At 48.2% G+C, this 21601-nt stretch overlaps 1 protein-coding gene across 1 annotated transcript in view; it reads right to left on the minus strand.

The window, feature by feature from the left end:
* The window catches only part of ADAM12 (ADAM metallopeptidase domain 12), a 346383-nt gene that overhangs the window by 112314 nt on the left and 212468 nt on the right, over positions 1-21601 (minus strand). The window contains exon 4 of the mRNA XM_046027701.1: positions 16387-16465. Within this exon, the coding sequence (XP_045883657.1) occupies positions 16387-16465 (79 nt within the window). The remainder of the gene's footprint in view (positions 1-16386; positions 16466-21601) is intronic.

A 21601-nucleotide genomic window follows, 5' to 3' on the forward strand; every position in this document is an offset into this window, starting at 1 on the left:
CCCAGCTGTTCTGCTCAACAAAAATAAGACCCCAAGACCACTCTGACTTTGCTAAGAAGGAGGACTGGCCTGGGAGACACCTGGCTGGCTCAGTCGGCTAAGTGTCTGCCTTCAGCCCAGATCATGATCCCAGAGTCCTGGGATTGAGTCCCTCGTCAGGCTCCTTGCTCAGTGGAGAGCCAGGGTCTGCCCCTGCCTGCCGCTCCCCTGGCTTGTGTGCGCTCACTCTCTCTGAGACAAATAAATAATCTTTTTTTTTAAATTTTATTTATTTATTTGACAGACAAAGATCACAAGTAGGCATAGAGGCAGGCAGAGAGAGAGGGGGAGGCAGGCTCCCCGCAGAGCAGAGAGCCCGATGTGGGGCTCGATCCCAGGACCCTGGGATCATGACCTGAGCAGAAGGCAGAGGCTTTTTTTTTTTTTTTTTTTTAAAGATTTTTTATTTATTTATTTGAGAGAGAGAGAGAGATCACAAGTAGGCAGAGAGGCAGGCAGAGAGAGAGAGAGGGAAGCAGGCTCCCTGCTGAGCAGAGAGCCCGATGTGGGACTCGATCCCAGGACCCTGAGATCATGACCTGAGCCGAAGGCAGCGGCTTAACCCACTGAGCCACCCAGGCGCCCTGAAGGCAGAGGCTTTAACCCACTGAGCCACCCAGGCGCCCCGACAAATAAATAATCTTAAAAAAAAAAAAAAAAAAGAAAGAAAGAAAGAGGACTGGATGGGATCGAATGGCCAGTGACATTCAATAACCCCCAATAAAGGGGTCAAATTTATCTCAGTAGAGGACAGACTTCTGGGACCACCTGAAAGGCAACTCAAGGAGGGAGAGGAGAGTGCTGGACACTGGTTATTTTGACTTTTCTTAGCAATTCTAGAAGTTCTTCAAAAATTCAGGGTATACCTACTGTGTGAGGAGTGATTTTTTTAAATTTACTTATGGTATCTTTGGTTGTACAGTTTCCCATTCTTATAAAGTCAAATTTTCCATCTTTCTCTTTATGAATGTCATGCACTACTCAGGGTGGCTTTCCTCAAGGTTACGTGGATGTCCTTTATTTTCTTCTACTTCCATAGTCTTACACTTAGCTCTTTAATCTACCTGGAACTTACTCTTTGAGGGGGCGAGGTTAGAATCCGTCCCCCGCAAACTGACACCTGGTTGTTCTCTGCCACCATTTTCCCTTTCCCGGTGATCGGGGGTGCTACTTGTCACCTACTGGGTGCCCGCGGCTCTGCTGTTCTCCTCCATGAGCTGTCCCACGTGAGACAACCTCCATTTGTCCATTTCCGTGCCAAGAGCGCCGCACTGTTTAGTTCCTCTCGTTCCATCCCACATTTGGATGGCAGACAGAACAGGTTCTCTGTTTTGACTAAGATTAAATTCGCACACCCCAGGATTCACCTTTTTAAAAGCATACACTTGGCAGGTTCAGAATGTTGTACAGCCGTCACCACTGTCTAATTGCAAAACATTTCCATCACTCCGAAGAGAAGCCTCGTCCCCGGGAGCCCTCACTTCCCCGGACCCACCCCTCCTGCCTCAGCCCCTGGCTACGGCTCGGCTACTTCCTGTCTCTAGGGATTTGCTTCTTCATTCATTTCGTGGCAGCGGATTCATACAAAACGTGGCCCTTCGTGTCCGGCTGCTTTCAGCATAAAGCTTACAAGGCTCATTCAGGTTGTAGCATAGGTCATTCCTTTCTATTGCAGAATAATAATACATGGCCTGGAAATGCCAAATTTTGTTTATCCATTCATCAGTCGAGGGGAACCTGGGTTGTCTGCACTTTCTAGCAATTGTGAATAGTGCCGCCGTGAACATCTGTATGCAACTCCCTGCAGTTTTGGTTCTCTTGGGCATGTGCTATAGTATAGGGTTTGCAAATATTCTCCCCCACTTCGTGGGTTGTGCTTTCATTTTCTTAAGCATCTCTTCTGAAGCACAGAAGGTGATCACTTTGATGAGGTCCACCGTGATCTCAAGGCGCTGAAGATCTCCACCTATGCTTTCCTTTAGGAGTTCCACACGTTTAGCTCTTATACTCAGATCTTCAGTCTACACGGAACGAGTTTTTGTCTGTGGCTTGAAGCGGGATTCTGGTTTCATTCTTGGGCATGTGCCGAGGAACATGATGCAGAGCTGTTTGTTCAAGGGCTATCTTGGCAACCTTGTGGATGGCAGGTGTTCTTTGGTTCTGTTCTTTTCTTCAAATGTTTCTAGGATAATGTTGCCTATTTTCTCTTCCAGATGAATTTCGGAATCAAATTTCAAGCTTTGTAATAATCCACTGAAATTATACCAAGAATGTGGTTACTATTCCACTGTGATGGGGCGCCTGGGTGGCTCGGTCGGTTAGGTGTCTGCCTTCAGTTCAGCTGATGACCCTGGGGTCCTGGGATCGAGTCCCACATTGGGCTCTCTGCTTAGTGGGGAGCTTGCTTCTCCCTCTGCCCCTCCCTCCTGCTCATGCTCTCTCTCTCTCTCTCTCTCTCAAATAAAATAAATAAAATCTTTTAAAAAGTAAAAATCCATTGTTATAATCCATCAAGATCCATTTTCCTATTCATGTACATGGTATGTTTCCCTTAATGTTTTTTTATGTCCTTCAGCCTAGCCTTGGATTTTTTTTGTGTTGCCATTAAAAAATTTTCCATTAAGCTTATTCCTAGGTATTGGGTAGGTCTACTGATACCACAGATAGCATCTTATACATGGTTATTTTTAATGTAAAAGAAAACTTTTTTTTTTAAGTTATCTCATAGCAGACTATCTTATCGTGTTAGTTTATAGTTTGTCCAAACTTAGTAGCCTATCTTGGTTTATGTTGTTGATTATACTGACTGCAAACAAGAGAAGTCTGAGGCTCTTTTTTGGCCCCCAGGCAATGTCAGGGAGTAGGGCGCCTTGTCCAGGGGCGAAGGCAAGAGAGGGGACGCTCACAGAGGGGAAGCATGTGCAGAGATGGCAGGCAACGGGGGAGGGGCTGGTAATTCAGGGACGAGGGTTAGTGCTGCTTGGCTGGAAGATTCCAGGTCAGGAGCAGGACACAGGAAGCTGACGTCTCCAGTGAGCATGTGGCTCAGGAAGGAATGGATCGGGAGTGGCAGGGGACATATGCCCAGCCTGCCATGTCAGGTGTCCAGACCTTGCTGCCAGCTTGCCTTTTTAGCTTCCATGTGAAATGACTTTGAAAGGCTCCATGCCCCCGCTCCCCACATAAGGGGACTGGTGTACTTAAGGGAGTTGTGATAACAAGTGTCTAATTACGAGGAGGCTACGTAACTGGGTCGTAATGGCCCAGGGCACCAGAGGGATCCCAGTGGGGGCATTTCAGTCCTGGGTGCCCAGCAGGCACATCAGAATGGAACAGACCCAGAAAGCAGAAGAGCGGGAGCTGATCAGTGTAGCCTGAACAGAGAGCCCAGGACCATGGCTTTTGTCTGGTACCCATCATGCCTCACAGATTTTGCCTCATTTTAGAGAAACATGAAATGTTTCATTGGCAGCTGAGTATTGGTTAGACAGTGAAAAACCAGATAGTGACAAAAATCTTAAATACTGAACTCTGAAATTTCAAACTCATTTATTCTCAGTCTCAATTTCTTTCTTCATAGATTATTTATCAAACGTACTTTCAAATTAAATACCCAGAAATATCAGCTCATTAAGCATGAGCCGAGAACAAATGAGTATAAAATTAATTTCCAGTTCTCCAGTGAGGCAGAAGGAGTGCTGATAACAGAGGCGGGGGTGGATCCTCATTGTCACGGTCCCAAGGCCATCCCGTCTCTCTCCGTCATTACCAGAGCTCATTGCTCATTTCCTGGCGCTAACACTGCGTGAGGTTCATCTTCCAACAGCCCACAGGCCCACTGCTTGCTCTTTAACTTGTTAGATCACCAAGCATAACTACTAGAACTCCAAATTCCAGATTTTCCGGGACAATTCAAATGTCATGAAGTTTTAATTTTTTCAATAAGAGGCAGCGCACGCTTCCACAGATGTGATTTCGTTTTCAGGACACAGTCATATGGATAAACTCGAACTCAGAAAGACACACTCATCACAGCATGTGCCGCAGAATTGGTTGCGAATCTGATTATGAGGAGGGGAGAGACGTAGCCTCCCGCTCTCCGGGCGGTTTTGCCCCCTTCGTTGGTGGTGGACGCAGGGGGAGCAGCACCCGCTCTGGGGTCTCTGGGCAGGGGACCTGCCACCACACCCGAGAGCCAGGTCGCCTCCATGGACTGATGCTAAGAGGCAGGAGTCCTCCAGGCCTTGTGGACTTGCAAATGCCCAGACTGTTGGACGGGGAGGTGACCACGCCAGTGAGAGACGCAACAGGCGTCCATCATGCCGAGGGAGGTCGTGTGCCCAGGGCGCACCATGCCACTGATCCCATCACTTTCCCTTGCAAATGTTCCCAAAGCTTCCCCTTCCTCAGCCTCAACAGTGTCAACTACTGTCTCTTTTTATCACGCCCGTGTCTGCAAAGGCATCGCTGAACAAGACACTGTCCCGTTAGCCCGTTGACTCTGCCTGTCCTCCTGATTCAATACATTCTATTTCTACCAACAAAACATAACCTAGAAAACAGTCCCAAACATGCATAACCACAAAATTACATCTTTTCCTTTACAAAACCTCTAACCATGTATTTTATATACTTATTACTTAACCTAATGCATTTCCCCCCTCCAATAAAATAAATTTTCCTTCTGTTTAATACGATCAATCAAATGTAATGGTGGGGAAGAGGGAGATGAAATGAAAACCCTTGAATTCGCGAAGAGCCCTCCTCTAACTGCCATATGGGAAGTCAGATACAAATTCTGTTATCCAACTCTCCGCGGACTAGAAAGAAAGGAATTTTATCTGCTAAATTGCTAACAAAACCGGCCTGACCTCGTGATTCCAAAGGACTGGGAGCAGACAAAGTCTGTTAGGGAGTAGGCCGAGCAAAAATGATTTTCTTTTCTTTTCTTTTTTTTTTAAAGATTTTATTTATTTATTTGACAGAGATCACAAGTAGGCAAAGAGGCAGGCAGAGAGAGAGAGGAGGAAGCAAGCTCCCTGCTGAGCAGAGAGCCCGATGTGGGGCTCGATCCCAGGACCTGTGATCATGACCCGGGCTGAAGGCAGAGGCTTTAACCCACTGAGCCACCCAGGCGCCCTGCGAAAATGATTTTCGACGCCGCTTCTCCTCGGGAAGTTTGTAGCTCCCCTCACCCCACGCCCAGCTGCACCACATGCGCTGTGCAGAACTGCCTTGATTTAGTATTTGAGTCACACAGTGTTCTAGCTGGAGAGATGCTTCAGGCCTTCTGAGGCCAACCCTCCTCTTTCAGGCAATCCCGTTCCTGAGCAGATACGGAAACGGAGGCCCTGACTGGTCAAGAGACTGTCGAAGGCCACAGAGCTGGTCCGTGGGCTAACATTTTGCGGGGACTAACATGTAGGGCCTCGACTCCGGGCCAGATGGCTTCCCCCACCCCCAGGTCCTGCTGCTACGAACATGTGACCCCATGGGTCTCTCTTTTCCGAAACAAAAGCTGTCGGGTAAAACCCACACTTAGACGGAGTGCCGTCTCAAGTACCACCGAGCCTGTCGCAAGGCCGCCCGGGGAGCCCTGGGAAAGTGATGTCCAAGCCAGCAGAGAGCCCTGCATTGAGAAGGGACGCAAGGGTGAGTGCGTGCGTGTGGGTCCGCATGGAAGCGTGTGCACGTGTGTGGGAGCGTATCTGTGCGCGCGTGTGCACCTGCCTGCGCCTGTGAGCTGTCGGTCGGTCCGCACGCAGATTCCAGCATGACCGCGGTCTAGACCGAGCTCCCTTGCACGGCCCGTCGGGCCCCCCACACCGCACGGTTTGCTGGAGACTGAAACACGGCGGTGGTGCGTCCGAGCCAAGGAAAAAGTGATTTCGCAGCCCCGTGTGTTTCTCTGGCTGGGCTACACTGCACTTCGCCTTGAGAGTGTGTGGGACGGGATGGCTGAGAAATACGCCGCCACGCCCAGACTCCCAGGGCTATCTCCGCTCTCCGCTCTAACGAGAACCATGTCTGGTTAAACGGCTGTGAAGGACGAGCCTCAGGGGCCATTCGCATTATTTCGTCGTGCTGGAATTCTACATCAGGCAACACATGCTTAAGAAATCATGTTCACGTTCCTGGGGACCTCCCAGCACACTGGGCCTGGACACAGGATGTCTGCAGGAGTGAGAGCGCTCCATGGCTCCCTCGTCGGAAATCTTGGACTTTGAGACGTAGGGTCTCAGGTTTTCATCTGTGAAATGGGAGTGACCCTGACTGCCCGGGGCATTAGGGATCAAAGAAACATCACACAGGGGAGCAGTCTGTGACGGGAAAGGCACTGCCATAGATCCTGAGCATGAAAATACACACTTTAAAACCCACTGCGGGGGCGCCTGGGTGGCTCAGCGGGTTAAAGCCTCTGCCTTCGGCTCAGGTCATGATCCCGGGGTCCTGGGATCGAGCCCCGTATCGGGCTCTCTGCTCGGCTGGGAGCCTGCTTCCTCCTCTCTCTCTCTCTGCCTACTTGTAATCTCTATCTGTCAAATAAATAAATCTTTAAAAAAAAAAAACCCACTGCGCCATCCACTCCACTTTCCTCTCTGCTAAACCCTAGCTCCGTGTGCTTTTGCTGAATGAGTGAGTGTGTGAGAGCAATGGACACACTGGAGAGGAGGGGGCTGATTTTCTCACATGCCCACGTGGATTCCTAACTCCCAGCTCCAAATCCGCTCGCATGCTGCTGGGGCTCTGCAGGACTGTGAACACGAGCAGGACGGGCCTGAGGGGAATCAGGTCGGCAGAGCAGACGGGTCAGTTACCGTCTCACCAGGACACACGCGTGTTAAGAACACGGCTCAGCACAGCGCATCGCCTGTGTTCCTGGCCACGGCCCACTTTCTCGTCCTGCCATCCTGAGAGGAGGGGACTTCCAAACGAGGACGGTGCAGGGCGGCTGTGAACTGCTGTAGGCAGTGGCTGCAGCTGGGTCGCGTTTCTAAAGGCCTCACTGTCAGCTTCAAATGTCTGTTTCATGTTCCCATTCACGGCTGGTTAAGTGCTTCAGCTGGGATTTGAACCTGGGCCGTCTGCCTCCCTGGCTTGGGATCCTGCCTCTAGACAGAAGGTCTCACTCGGAGCCATCCCTTCCTGACAACTTCAGAAAAGGGAAGTCACCCAGACCTGGGCTCCTCTGGGGACTCATTCCAGATTCTACCTGGCTTTGGCACTTCCATGCTGTGGCTCCTAAAGTCTCCTTACCATGGGCGCATCGTGTCGTCTGTAGTCGGACTGCATGCTCCCTGAGGACAGGGGCTGTGTCCTGCTCCGTTCTGTAGACTGCCACAAAACCTGGGACCGTTACTGATCTGCACTCGGTTGGGCTCCAGAGTGATGTGTTTAGCAAATTCCCAGAGGGCCGGTCGGGCTTCCTCTCCCAGGCTCCAGGACTGAGGATAGCAGAACACCCCCTGTGCTCCCCCAGAAGCATATGCCAGGTGCCTCCTTGCAGATGAATGCTAGTCCCGTTCCTACTCCAGCTTGTTACGGTTTTCTAGACTAATTCCACTAGCAACAGACGCCCCAGCCAGGAACATGTAACAGACCCTTCCGTGTTCTGCTCCGAGTGGCTCAGAGGCAGGATCGCAGTGGGCAGGAGCTCTGATGCTAGGGTCTAGCTACATGGGCTTGAATCTTACCAGCTGTGGGTTCGCTCTAGTTATTTAACCCTCTATCTCAGATTCCTTATTCGGGTATAAAAATAGCAAACATCGATTTATTGGGAGGATCAAACAACAGAACGTCTGAAAAGTACTTTACATCATGCCTTGTGTATAGCTGATGCCGACTTGATCCGAGCTGGCACACTGGGCACCCAGCATACACCTGTCGTGGGGCTGGCATCTGCGTGGGTGACCCACACATGAACAGGGAGGTGGGGCACCACCGAGGAATGTGCAGACTGGTCTCAGAAGTCCGGGTTTGAGTGAGGGGGTTTCAGGAAGCTATGGATGACTTATCAGAATCAGAATAAGGGCAACAGGGAGCAGCACACCTAGAGAGATGGTCTGGAAGGACTGCAGGAGTCGGGGCTGGACTGAGCCTAGATGAGCCTGGAAGTGGGAAGAAGAGGTCAGGTGGCTGTGACGCCTTCTGGCTGGGCAGAAGGCAGGGCCTGCGCCAGAACCTCAGAAGCGTCCTTGGACAAGGAAGGGGGAACGAGGGAAGGTGCAGTGGGGCAGCGTCTCTATGGGCTACAGGGGGTGCCTCAGTCACGGGGAGAACAGGGAACACAGGTTGGATGGGTGTAGAGCACAGTGAAGGCAGGGACATTCAATCCATTTTAAAGCGCTTCTTAGGAGTCTAATTACAGGCCTTGCTCCCACCTGCTAAATTTACGGGACATGAATGACCTGTGCCTTTCCTCCAGAGTCACCAGAGTCACCTTTTCATACGTTTCTGACGCTAACTACTGAGGAATAAGGTTGACTTCCTAACCCACTTGCCCTGACATGTCTAGTCCAAGCCAACTGCAGAGATTTGACTCCCCCCCCCCCTTTTTTTTAAAGCAAGGAAGAGAGAGCTGGAGGGTAGGGGCAGAGGAAGAGGGAAAGAGAGAATCTCAGGTCCACTCTGTGGAGAACATGGAGCCTGACCCTGACCTCAACCCCACAACCCTGAGTTGATGACCTGAGTCGAAATCAAGAGTCAGACACTTACCTGACTGAGCCCCACAGTGCCCCCAACTCCTTTTCGATAGGAAGGATTTGCCATGGAAATGGATGGGGTGTCACCCAAACAGGACTTTTAATCAGGATACTGGATTTCACACTATTTCACACTATCACGGATGTTGACTAGGTGTGAGATTCTTAGATGGTCAGTCGTGGTTAACACTGACTAGTCTCCTACTGCCACCCGCCAAGCAAATGTCTTCCTAAGTCTCTCCAAGAGAAACACATACAACAAATGGAACTTTCTGGGTACGGCTCGTGCGTCTAAGGTCCGACATCTCCCTTCTCCGTCTCCATGGCCCTGACCTCAGCAGCCATGTCCTCTCCTCTGGGCTTCAGACTTTTCCAGAAGAGCCAACTGCCTGATCTTGCCAAATCCCTGCTCTTGCTTTCTCCGATTACTCTTGGTTCTGCCGCCGGCGGGTCCTTCAAAGCCTACACTGGTCCTGACACCCCCAGCGTTGAGACCTCTTATGCCTTCCCAGTGTTCCTCCCCGACAACCCATTTGTATCACCATGGCCTCCAAAGCCTCCACATTCCAGCCCCTGTCAAATTTAAACACACCCCTGTGCCTGCCAGCAAAGCTCAGTCCCAGCCTGGAATGTCCTTCCCTCACCGCCCCCTGGTTCCTGCCTCCTCAACCTTCCCATCTCAGTTCACACACTTCTTCCTCCAGGAAGACCTCCATGATCCCTTAGACCAGATCAGATCCCTTAGACGCAGCCTTCCCTTCAGCGCACTTATCACGGATGTTGACTAGGTGTGAGATTCTTAGAAAAACGTCGGTCTCCTCCTTCTGGCCCCATGTGGGCCCCTCGTCTATATTCACCCCCTGCTGGACCCTCAGTGGCGGCCACAGGGCCTGGCACAGTGGCGGTTCTCAGCGCATGGGCGGCAGATGGGGGCCTTCCCACCGGAGCCCAGCAACACTCGGGAGACGTTCTGGATGGTTGTGCCGGCCTCTCCTAGAGCTGTCTCCTGAGATGCGAGCAGCACAAATGTCATGTGCGTTGTCTCCCTCAGGCCTTATTACAAGCACCAGTATAGGAGAGAACCTTCCCTCAGACGTGGTCGGCAAAGGGTAAAACCGCAAATATTTCAGGCCGCCAGGACAATAGAGAGATAAAAGACAAGCGATTCATTCCAGAATTAAAATCAGCCACTACTCAGCCTGTCAACCAGCTCATACTGATGGTGGAGAGATGAACTTTTTTAAAAAGAGGGTACTATAGCCAAAAGCCGTTCTTATTTTTATATAATCTTAAATTTAGGAAAATCATTGTGTGCTGACTTCAGGGATAAGAAGATGAGTCAGCACATTTCTTTTTTTGTTCTCCAGCCTGATTCAATAAAAACAAAACCCCAACGGCTGAGTCTGTCTCCTCACCATGAAAGACAAGACGAGGTCATGGACTCTGCTCAAGGGGTTTCTGCCCGAAGGACAGGCTGTCTAGGGCTGTGGGTTCTCTCGTGGGGAAGACTCTTCACTCCTTGTCTTCATAGTAACATGGCTGAAGGCTCAGAATGGAAGCAAAGGAAGGGGACCAAGTTGATGGCGGGTTACGGGACGAGTTGTTCTCATTCTAATTGTACGAGCGATACGTGCTTGCTGTTTCTGGGGGCTTGGGGGAGCCAGTTAGCCTATCCGCCAACTGCTTTGCCTACAGGGGGTAGATTCAGGGTCAGATGAAGATCTAAATACACCTTCAGCTTAATTGCATTCAGAGAAAGGGGTTTCTGGTGTATTCTGTGAAAGGTTACCTGGAATGTCCCCTTGGGTCTGGTGAGAACAGAGGCCTGTGCAATTTCCAAACTTCATCCCCACTACTCTGTCTTGCTAGTCAAGCCCTGGGGCTCATCTCAGGGAGGCTGGGGCGGCAGAGCACTTTTGCTGAGAATGCTCCATGGAGGGAGCCGGCAAGCCCCAGCCACCACTGACTGAGGGAGGACACCAAGCCTCAACTCAAGGCCCTTCCGGGCATGGGATCTCCCCACTCCCCAATGAGCAGGGACCAGGGTTGTTGGCCCTGCTTACTCCTGCCCTCTTCTCCCTAAAAAAGATGCCTCCATGCAGAGGAGTGGGGGATGAGTAGAAGGACAGAGTGGACATTCACAGGTCTATACGCTGCCCTTGCAGAGAAACAAGAAGAAAGAAAAACGTAATCCTCCCACTTGCCATATACACACAAAAATCACAGAAAATAGAAAAATCCAGAGCCTCCCCACACAGAGACGGCCACTGTTAGCACCGTGGCACACTTCCCTCTGGCTTCGTTTCTAAGATGGCTACCTCTGTAGCCTACAGCCTGCACCGTCCGAGACCCTAATAGACCCAGAAGCTATTGTAGTACTCTGTCTCTTCTTCTCTCTTATCATATTGGTCTTCCCAAATGAGAAAAAAGGACAAAAATTGCCTCAGAAAAGGAAAATTAGTAAAGGGGGTTGAAACCAAAACCACGAATCTGGTAGAACAGCTTTGGGAGCTTATCTTACACATTCTGGCTGTGCCCATGCTAGAGGAGGGCCACTCACCCCCGCGTACAACAGGGAAGTGGAGGACTGAAGCCTCCTGCCACTGTGATGCTCTTTTTTTCTGTTTCTGTTTGGAACAGCACTTACAACTGTGAAGATAGCCTTTATGATCACCATAAAACATATATTAAATGAGAGCATCCTAGGAGAAAAGAAGAGAAAAAAACCGGAGAGTCGAGTGTGAAATGACGGCGCCAATGTTTCTGTCAGGTTGATTCTCAGATCTTCATTTTTGACCCCCATCTTCCTCCTGGACTCCAGATTCATATACCCAGCTGCCGACTGAACACCTTTACTTGGCTGTCCCATTACAGACTCAACGGGGACAATCCTGTCCTCACTGACCCCTCTGCGTTCCCAAACCAACAACTGCTCCTTAATGGTGCCAGTGACAATACAAGGCCTGATGTTGGTGACAACCCCCTCATCCACTCTCATCCACTATCTTGTCTCTTCTGTCTCTTCAGGTTTCCTTGACTCTGGCCAGTTCCATCCATTGCAAGGCCACTTCTGTGGGCAAAACCTTCATCAGCTACATGAGGTCCCTAACAGGTTTTCTCGCCTCTGGTCTATCAGCAATTCTGCCAATCTTACTTCCATTCTGCCATCAGAGACCCTTTCTAAAGTACAGGACTGAATATGCCATTCCCCTGCACGAAAACCTTCTAGAGCTTCCAATTTTCTGTAAGATCAAGTCAAAACTCTTTAGCACCAAAGGGTTTTATGCCAACTTTTCTCTTCTGTTCTCATTTTTAGAGACTTAAATATCATTTTCTTAAGGAATCGGGCTCCAATGAGCTATGACTAACCACGGCCTTGATAACGTTCCAATGGTATTTTGTACACACCTCCTGTGGTAGCAATTATATTAACACATAAGTATTTCCAAGTTTTAAAAACACTCTATTCTATGAGTAGAATATATATGCTGAAAAATACGTTTTAGTTGACCTATATCCCCAGAGCCTAACTGTCAGCACACAGAAGGTGGTTAATAAATGAGTGAATGGGTAAATGGATGAATGGATTCTGGGGGGCATCAACCAAGATGCTGCAGTGGCTGCATGAATGTTTTGGAAAGTCTGGTCTGTGCAAGGTGCTGCTTGAGGCTCTATGGGAATGGAAAATAGATATAAGAAATATTCCCCAACCATAAGAGTCTTATGATATACATAAAATATATTATGGATTATATCTGAAGAAATAATATCAGTTATAATAATACTTTTCATCTAGATATGGTAATACATTAAATCACATTATCAGATACATAGATGTCAAACTATCTTTGCATTCCTCAGATGAGTACCATTTGGTCACAAAGTAGTTTTCAAAATACGTGCTGGATATGATCTGTAAATATTTTATTTAGGATTTTTGCAACTATGTTCATTATATAATATTCATGTTGTGCATGCTCTTTTTCTGACTTTTGTAGTTCCTCTCTTCTCCCTTAAAAAATTTTTAAAAAGTTCAAAGGGACTATTTTTTCTTTATAGGTTTGACAAGTTACCTGATAAAATATTTGGGTCTGATTTTTGGGGGGGAGGGTGGATTTAAAAAACATCATTTTTTATTTATTTTCTTTATATAGTTATATTTACACTTTTGTTTCACCTTGAACAGCATTAAGAATTTACATTTTTAAGAAAATGGTTAGTAATGTTGATAGCATTCCTGTGATTCTCAAAAATCTCTGTATGGCAATAGTTACGCCCATCTTGGTGTTCTTAATACCTCTGTTTGGGAATTCTTCTTTCTTCTTGATTAGATTTGTGTTTTATTCATCTTATTAGTATTTTCAAAGAACCATCTTTTGGCTCGATTCTCTCAATTTTGGGGGGCCTTCCTTTTCATTAATTTAAGCCCATCCTTCAAAATCTTCCTTTCTGAGAGAGGTATGTTTAACTCTCCCTCTCTGGTTATGGATTTGTCCGTTTACTGTAATTCTTTTGATTACTGCTTCACAGGTTTTGAGGCTATTTTATTGGTACACATAGGTTCACAGTTATTCAGTTATTTTACCATTCTTTGGAATTGTTTCTTTTATCATTAAGTAATCAACCCCTTTATCCATAATAACGCCTTTTTTTTTTTTTTTTTGCCTTAGGATTTAGCCCATCAGATATTAATGCTAGAACAGCAGCTTTCTTTAGGTTAATATTTGTCGACTATTTATTTTCTATTCCTTTCACGACCATTTTGTACTTTGAGTGTGAATCTTGTAAAAATTATGTGGCTGGATTTTAAGTTCTAAGCAGATAATCTGTTTTTACTTTAACAAACAGATTCATTCTATTTACATATAATTAGATTAATATGTTTGCTCATTTTTATGTACTTATTTTGTGTTTTATATTTACTCTGCTTTTCAAATCCTTTTGCTTCTTTCCTGCCCTCTACTGAGCTGATATACTATTTTTGTTCATCATCGATTATTTGGGGTTAAACATTCTGCTTTTCTGTTCTTTTAAGGGTCATACTTAAATCTGCAAGTTATTTATCAAAATCTAAAGTAAACATGGATCTGTATTATTCTCAAGTACAATACAAATTCTTACATTGTTTTAAATCTATTTGCTCGTCTTGTCTTAAAACATCCAAATTTAGTCACTATTGTTGCAATTTTTATCCTAAATAGCTTGCTTAGATCTACTCACATTCAATTGTTCTGCTTACTATGGCCTCTGATGTCCCACGCTTGCCCCTTGTGTTCCATTTCTTTCTTCCTGAAAAAGCCTTTGATAGATGCTTCGTTAGAATTTAAGAGCAGTAAATTCTCTTATATTTGTGTGCAAGTGCATCTTATTGTTATTTTTGTGATTTTCCGTCGGCCTTCTGGAATTTTAATTTTGTCGTTGCTGACAAGTCTGTTGTTGGTTCGACTGTCATTTCACACAAATGTCTCTTTTCTCTCGGGCGGTTTTACGGTTTCATCCTTGCTGGTGTGCAGTTTCAGCACAAGCCTTCCTGCAGGGAATTTATTTTTATTCTTCCTGCTTGGGACACATGTCTTTTTTCAATTCCAGGACACTCTCATCACACTGTTTAAACACTGCTACATTTTCCCCACTTTCTCTCTTTCTGTTTCTTCACTCCGGAGTTTCTTTTTTTAAAAAAATAGATTTTATTGATTTATTTACTTTAGAGAGAGAGTGCATGAGTAGGGGGAGGGGCAGAGGGAGAGAGAAGCTCAAGCAGACTCCGCGCTGGGTGAAGAGCTGGAGGCAGGGCTTAATCTCACGCCCCTGAGATCACAGCCTGAGACAAAATTAAGAGTCGGACACGCCACTGACTGAGCCACCCAGGTGCACCTTCACTCTGGAATTTCTATTAGGCCTATTCTGTTGTCTTTAAAATACTTACAATTTTCTCTGATTTCTCTCTTATCTTGCATTCTCAGAGGTGCCGATTCTCTTGTTACTCTTGTTCACCCATGCTCACTTATGGTGGCTTTTCTCACTGTGTGTTTTGTAATTTTGATTTGGGACTCGTCATTGTTGTTTGTTTTGGGGATCTCATGATCTGAGCTATAGAACTATCTCTACAGAATTATTTTGGGTGGCTTCAGCCCAGGGGACCCCAGATTGCTAAAGTGGGACCAATCGTAGCCTGACTGGTTCCATTATATTTTTGAGGTCAATATATGGACTGGGAATTACATTTCCATACAGGTATTAGAAATGAGACACTAGTCCACCACACCACAAAATATACTTACAAGGCTAGCTGGGTTTCAATTTCTCTATTTTTTATGGGCATTTTCTTCAATCCAGGATACCCTGTGACAATTCTCTTTGTTGTCCCTTCTCTGGACTAGAGTTCTTCTTTCTCCCTTTTTCACAGAGGAAGCAGCTCTCTGGGGCCCAGTTTCTGTGGGACTCTCAGCTGTAGGTGTCCCCACTTCTCTTGCCCTAAATTCCAAGCACAGGTCGCCCTTTGAGGTAGGAGCCCAACTCACCAACCGACGGCTCCGAGCTCATGTCCCCCCCTTGTTTCTGCCTCTGGAGATTTCTTGGATTCTCTTTTAAGCTTGACCAGGTTTCAACAAAAGTTCATAGACAGTTATATTTTATCTAGGCCTTCTATGTGCTTTCTCCAGGCTGGAAGGTCAGTATCAGGTCATTCCACCAAATTGCTATGAGTCTGAATGTATCAATTTGTACTTGCCTTGTGCCAAACACGTGATAAAGAAAACAAACCTTGGCATCATTCACAGAAGGGAAAGAAAACAAACCTTGGCATCGTTCACAGAAGGGAGAGATCCCTGCCGCTGCTTGGGGCTGCTTGACAACAATTCAATGCAAATGTAAAGCCTTCCTCTAAGCTAATTCTTTTTAAAACAAATACCCAGATTTTTTTTAAAAGTAATTTTCCTAGTTCTCAGAAGGCTACAACTCTCTTTAAATCCCTATTCTCACACACACAGGCTGCGCAAGCACAGAGGGTTCCTGGGAAGCACTTGTTAAAGGATCAGATAGAAGTAGCCTCTTGTCTCAGTTACACATAAAACTTCAAATACCAGGAAAGCTAAAAGGTGATAAAGGTCATATTACAGTAAGAACCATGATATAGAACCATACTGTTTATGGAGGATTTATCATTTATATAAATAAATGACTTATACCTTTGTTTATGGTAGATACACTTATAATAGGTTACATTTCTAATAAGTAGAATACATTTATAGGTTCACTAGAATCAATTTTCCTTTGAATTTCTTGAAGACACTTAAAGTGTAACACAGCTAAGTTCAGCCCAGGCTACCTCGAACTTAGGCTTTTCAAGCCACCTTGACCTTAAGCTAGGTTTTCTAGAAAGGGTTTGCCTAACTGAGCATCCTCTAGTGAGTAGAAGGTGGTTTCAAGGTCAGCAACACCTCATAGGCCTGTCCTGGCACAAAGCTGGCCAAGGCCAAGTTTTCCTGGAGCTGGGACACAGTGTCCAAACCCTGAGTGGTGCACGGGCTCTTGGTGGGATCTCAGTGCAGAATCCGGGCGTGTGCCTTTGCTAGGAGAAAAGAGCCGCGAAGCACAAGCCCAGATTGGATAGCGCAAGATCACGGGGTCTACTTGCTGCACTCACCGAGTGATTCCGACGGAGGGAGATCTCAGAGCCATCTTGCAGATAATGAGTTTCTGTGAAACCGCTGGCAAGGAGACCTCTGCGGAAAAATAAAAACAACAGGAAAAGATGAGTGCAGCATCGCACTGGTATGTTGCTTGTGAGTTTCTAGGCCACAGGGCAGCCAGCATCTGGTCCATCCTCATTTCACAGACGACCCAGTGCGGCTCCCAAAGGACCTTCCACCTATTCAGGAGGGAGTCAGGAGACCCAGACAGGGGGGATCCAGACGTGTGCTCGGAACAACAGCGTCCATGTTACACGGGAGCCCTCCCTCACTCTCTTACCTCATTCCCCCCGAACGCTCCCAGGCATGTGTACCCCCAGGAACACATGTGCGCACGCAGCGGCAACGTGCACAGACCACACACCTTCTGCAAATCTCACGTGCAGCTTTCTAGGCTGCGGGACTTGACCTGCCTGGCAGTCAGCAGGCTCTCCCTCTAGAATCAATGGCGGCACCACCTGCGGGAAAATAATTCTGGATCCACAATATTGCGCCTGCTGATCCCTCCTGAGGTGAGAGAAACAGCTATCGATGGGAACATGTCAAAGAAGAGAAGAAGAGTTCAGAACAACAATGAAATGTTCAAAGCGCTGCTACAGAGGCTGAGGAAAAATGATTTTGGACACACTGAAATATTGAATTTTTAAGATAAATGAAAGGCGGAGAAAAAGCCCTCTTTATCCTAACTAAAATTATATGTGGTCTACTGGATCTTCGCCGATGAGAGTAAAGCCTGAGTTTCTTTAGGTTTTCAATTATTTAGCGATTTCTTTTGTAATATGCGCTATTTTTTTCTTTTTCAACAGAACTATGACACATAGTTCCTGTACGCCTACTATGTGCGAGGTGCTGCCCTAGCTGTGAGGCTACATCGGTAAATAAGGACACGGTGGCCTGGTGGGATGGCAGAGGAGACACCACCCAGCGTGGGGAGGGCTGCCGCACAGGTAGGCAGTGGCACCGGGTGAAGGGAACATGGCAGGGGGTTGTTGCCGAAGGAGATTTTGCACAGGAAGCCTGACCCTGGAACAGCAGCTGGCCAGACAAAGGAGGGGTGGGAGGGGAAGGGAATTCCCGGTGGGGGACGGCAAGGCCAGGAGACCTGGTCTGAAATCTGGGGAGCCGGGCTGGTGCGAGACGGGGAAGGAAGGGTCCGTGTACATGGAGCCTGGGTGGTACCTGCCAGGGCGATGAGGATTGAGAACTGTCGTGTGTATTGGACTTTGCAGGAGGTGCGGTGCCTGCTGGGGAGGGGGGCGGTCTCCCTGCCCCCCAGCCTTCAGAAAATGCACTTTGCCCCACTGGTTGTGCTGGGAGTCATTCCACTTCCCGTGCAGAGATAAACCTGGGATCCACGCGAGCCAGTCGGGAACCTTCCCTACAGCATGCCAGGAGCTGGGCCCCTGGGGAGCAGTCTCGCCTCCTTGTTCGCAAACCTCCAGAAATACGCTCACTGGGCTTCCCTCAGCCGGGTCCCCTGCTTTCTGAGGACTCCCCAGGGGACCAAGCCATCACTTCGGCTCTGGCCAAGGGGAGAAAGGGGAAGGCTTTCCAGGCGTGCGTGGGACCCACTTTGCCTCTCCCCTTCCCCGGTAAAGCCCTGTCCTTGGGTTCAGCTGGCTTGAGTCGGGTTTTGCCACCAGAGCCAACCGGGACGAGACAACAGGGAAGAGACAGAAGTGGGAAGCTGTGGACGCAACAGATGAGGACCACTTCCTCACAGTCCGTCTCCCCAGCTTCTCTCACAGCCGCGCCCGGAACTGAAAGCAATCTCCCTGTTCTGCGTGAATCTTGATATATTTAGGATAGGCCTGGCTTAAATCAGTTAAACCCACAGAGTGGTCTGACTTGTGCTCTCCTTACCAGTGAACGTTGGAGAAGCGTGTGCCTAAAACACAAAACAGACGATCTCTCACACTCACTGACACAGGTACGTGGATCCTTCTGTCCGTCCCCCCATGCCCCCCGCCCCCTACTCTGCACAGATCATGCTGCTTTGGTCTCAAGCCCTCATCCTCTAAGTAGCCCTCCTGGGAGCTGTCAGAGGACCCTCTGGACGGGCTCGCTGCCAGGGAGGCTGCAGCCCTGCTGGGATGGGCAGCGGCAGTTGGGGGAGGTGTGGGAGGCTGGTCACCTAGACCAGGAGAGCTGTAGGGGAGGCCAAGGAGATGGGGACAGAAAAGGGCAATGAATCTTTCCAGAGGATAGTTCTGAAGCGAAGCAGAGAGATGGGGTGTGAAGTCAAGAGGCAGGGGCTTGAGGGGAGAGCGTTACCTAAGGGGATGGGCTGGAGAAATGGGGATGGAAAGGAGGCAGAGCAAAGCCTTGGGAATCAGAGGGAAGATGCTTAGAGCACAGGGGTGAGTGAGGAGGAGCCAGGCCGGCCTCAGGCAGGGCCTGTAGCAGCCTGGTGCTCCTGGTGGAGGAGGGGCTTGGTTGGCTCCAAGTCAGAGAGAGAGGAGAAAAAGAAAAACGTAATATAATTCAAGTTATATTATTATTACTGACATTATTTACTGCTTGCTCATAATTTTATTATTCTGCTTACATTGGTTAGTATTTTAGTAATTCCACTCTTGACAGTACGAGATCCCTGTTTTGAAAAAACCTAATGCTAAGAGGAGTAACACACACAGGAATTTACAGAGACGTGATTTATAGTCCAAAGAGATACCATTTTAAGGCTTTCTAACTGAAAGCTGGTTTGAGTAGATGTCTAAGGAGAAGACACACTTCATGCACGAGAGACATGGAAAATCTGCCAGGAAGGCCAGGAATTGGAGGAGATGAGCTTTTCAGAGACAGCAGTCTATGAAACAGTCTAGGGGACAAGAGGGATTTGGGGTACACCAGCAGAAAGATTAATTGTAAGTTTTTAAAACGTGACTCTTTACAGTAATGCAAAGGCCCATGAACAACTTCTGCCTTTAAAAACCTACTGCTTCACTGCACTACTAGGTATTTATCCAAAGGATACAAATGTAGCGATTCAAAGGCACCTGTACCCCAGTGATCACAGCAGCAATGCCCACAGTAGCCAAACTGTGGCGAGAGCCCAGATGCCCATCGACAGACGGATGGATAAAGAAGATGAGGTGGACATATACCACGGAATATGACTCAGCCATCAAAAAGGATGAAATCTTGCCATTTTCAACAATGTGGATGGAACTAGAGGGTATTACGCTAAGGGAAATAAGCCAGTCAGAGAAAGATAAATACCATATGATTTCACTCATGCGTGGAATTTAAGAAACAAACCAGAGGAACATAGAGGAAGGGAAGGAAAAATAAAATAAGATGAAACGGGGGTGGCAAATCATAAGAGGTGCTGAACTCCAGGGAACAAACTGAGCCACGGGCTGCGGGAGGGGAGATGGGTGGGGGGATGGGGTCATTGGGGGATGGGCATTAGGAGGGCATGTGATGGAATGAGCCCTGGTGTCATATGCAACTGATGAATCATTAAATTGTATTCCTGAAACTAATACCATGTTAACTAAATTGAATTTAAATAAAGAATTTTTTAAAAACGCTACTGAATTTCCTTGTTGCCCTGATGTCACTTAAACAGAAATACCCTCTTAGTCGTACTCTGAGCTCTGAACTGCGTCACTGCAGTTCCCTTTGTTGAAAGAGGGAGAGGCTGACTGCTGAGTCATGCCCGAGCCATGTCCCAAGCTAGGACATGGATGACACTCCTTTCTGAGTTTTTCTCATAGAATCTGGGAAAGAAATGGCCTGGAGCGCAGGCGCAGGGACAGCACTGTGGGTGTTAACCTTCTCAAAGGGAGGGCGGCACACAGAACAGACGCTCGGGCTCCACGGGCATAGCCGGCACCCTGAGCTCAGAGGGGCTGGACTGGCTTATGCCTCAGTTTCCCGCAAGGGACTGGGATTGGAGATGGAGGGCAGCCAGCTGGCATGGCCTCTGGGGCCCCTCTGCAATGCTCAAGCCATGGGTCTGTGCTTCCACATGGGGCTCCAGGAACGGAACTGGGTGTCCCTGGGCCACACGCTGCACCATAGGACCCATCTCACTGTCTGTGCTGACCTCCTCTCATCGCCAGACCGTCCACCTCACGTTTCCCTCAGGCTGCGAGGAGCTGAGGGCAGTGATGGGCCGGTCCAGGCCCCACTTTGGGGTCATGCATTCCCCTGCTTAAAGCCAGAAATGCCTTCCCACTGTACTTGGAATGAATTCCCCATGCCTTCCCTGCTCTCCCAAGTGCTCACAGCCTTACCCGCCCAACACACCGTGACTACCTGTGACTCAGTCTACCCCAGGCAATGCTACCTCCTGGCATGTTCTAGAACATTTCACACCCTGTCCCACTTAGGGCCTTTGTATTTGTCCTGCCCTGTGCCTGGACCATCCTCCATGTGATTTGTCGTGGGGCTGGCTCCTTTTCATCTTTCGGGTATTAGTTCAATGTCTTTGCAGAGGGTCCTTTCCTGATCATCTTTCTGGAAGTGGCCTCCATCCCCACCACTCCCCACATCATAGAACGCCTCTGGTTTCCTTACTTGTCTGTGTCCCCCAGTCCAGGCCCTGTGCCAAGCCCTTTATAGGCACCTCATTGAATCCTGATAGTGCCTAGTATCTGGCTCTGTGGTTTAGATCCCATTTTTACCCCAATTTAAGCAAGGAAACTGAGACACTGGGAGTTTAAGTGAGCCACCCAGGAGCACACCTGGTTTTGGTGTGAACCTGCGCTCTTGACCACTATGGGGCTCTGTCTTCACAGGCCGCCCAGGAGACGGTGCACTGAGGGTCAGCCGCGGGTGCTGCGCTGAGCACTGGATAAGTGCATGTCAAGGGGAAAAAGAGATGGACGACTGGACGGACAGGTGAATGACTGGATTTCAGGAGGGCCCGCAGGCAGAGTCTTTTTGCCTAGGGCTACCCCCACCCAACCCAGGTGTTCCGTGTTTCATGTCTTTCTTAGGGACCATGACTTGCTGAGGAGCCGTAGCTGAAACTGAGAATGTGCTCACTCGAGGCTTTCTAAGATGTGTGTCTAATTTAAAAGGGCTAGAAGTCAAAGGTCTCTTGAGAAAACAGAGAGGCAGTGGGACGATGGCCGTATTGGAAATGCAATAGCAATGGGCCCATTTCCCTTAGATTTCCCCAAGGAGAAAATCCAATTAGGTGCATGCTCTGTGTCA

Source organism: Meles meles, chromosome 13 (assembly GCF_922984935.1).
Source record: "Meles meles chromosome 13, mMelMel3.1 paternal haplotype, whole genome shotgun sequence".
Lineage (NCBI taxonomy): Eukaryota > Metazoa > Chordata > Mammalia > Carnivora > Mustelidae > Meles > Meles meles.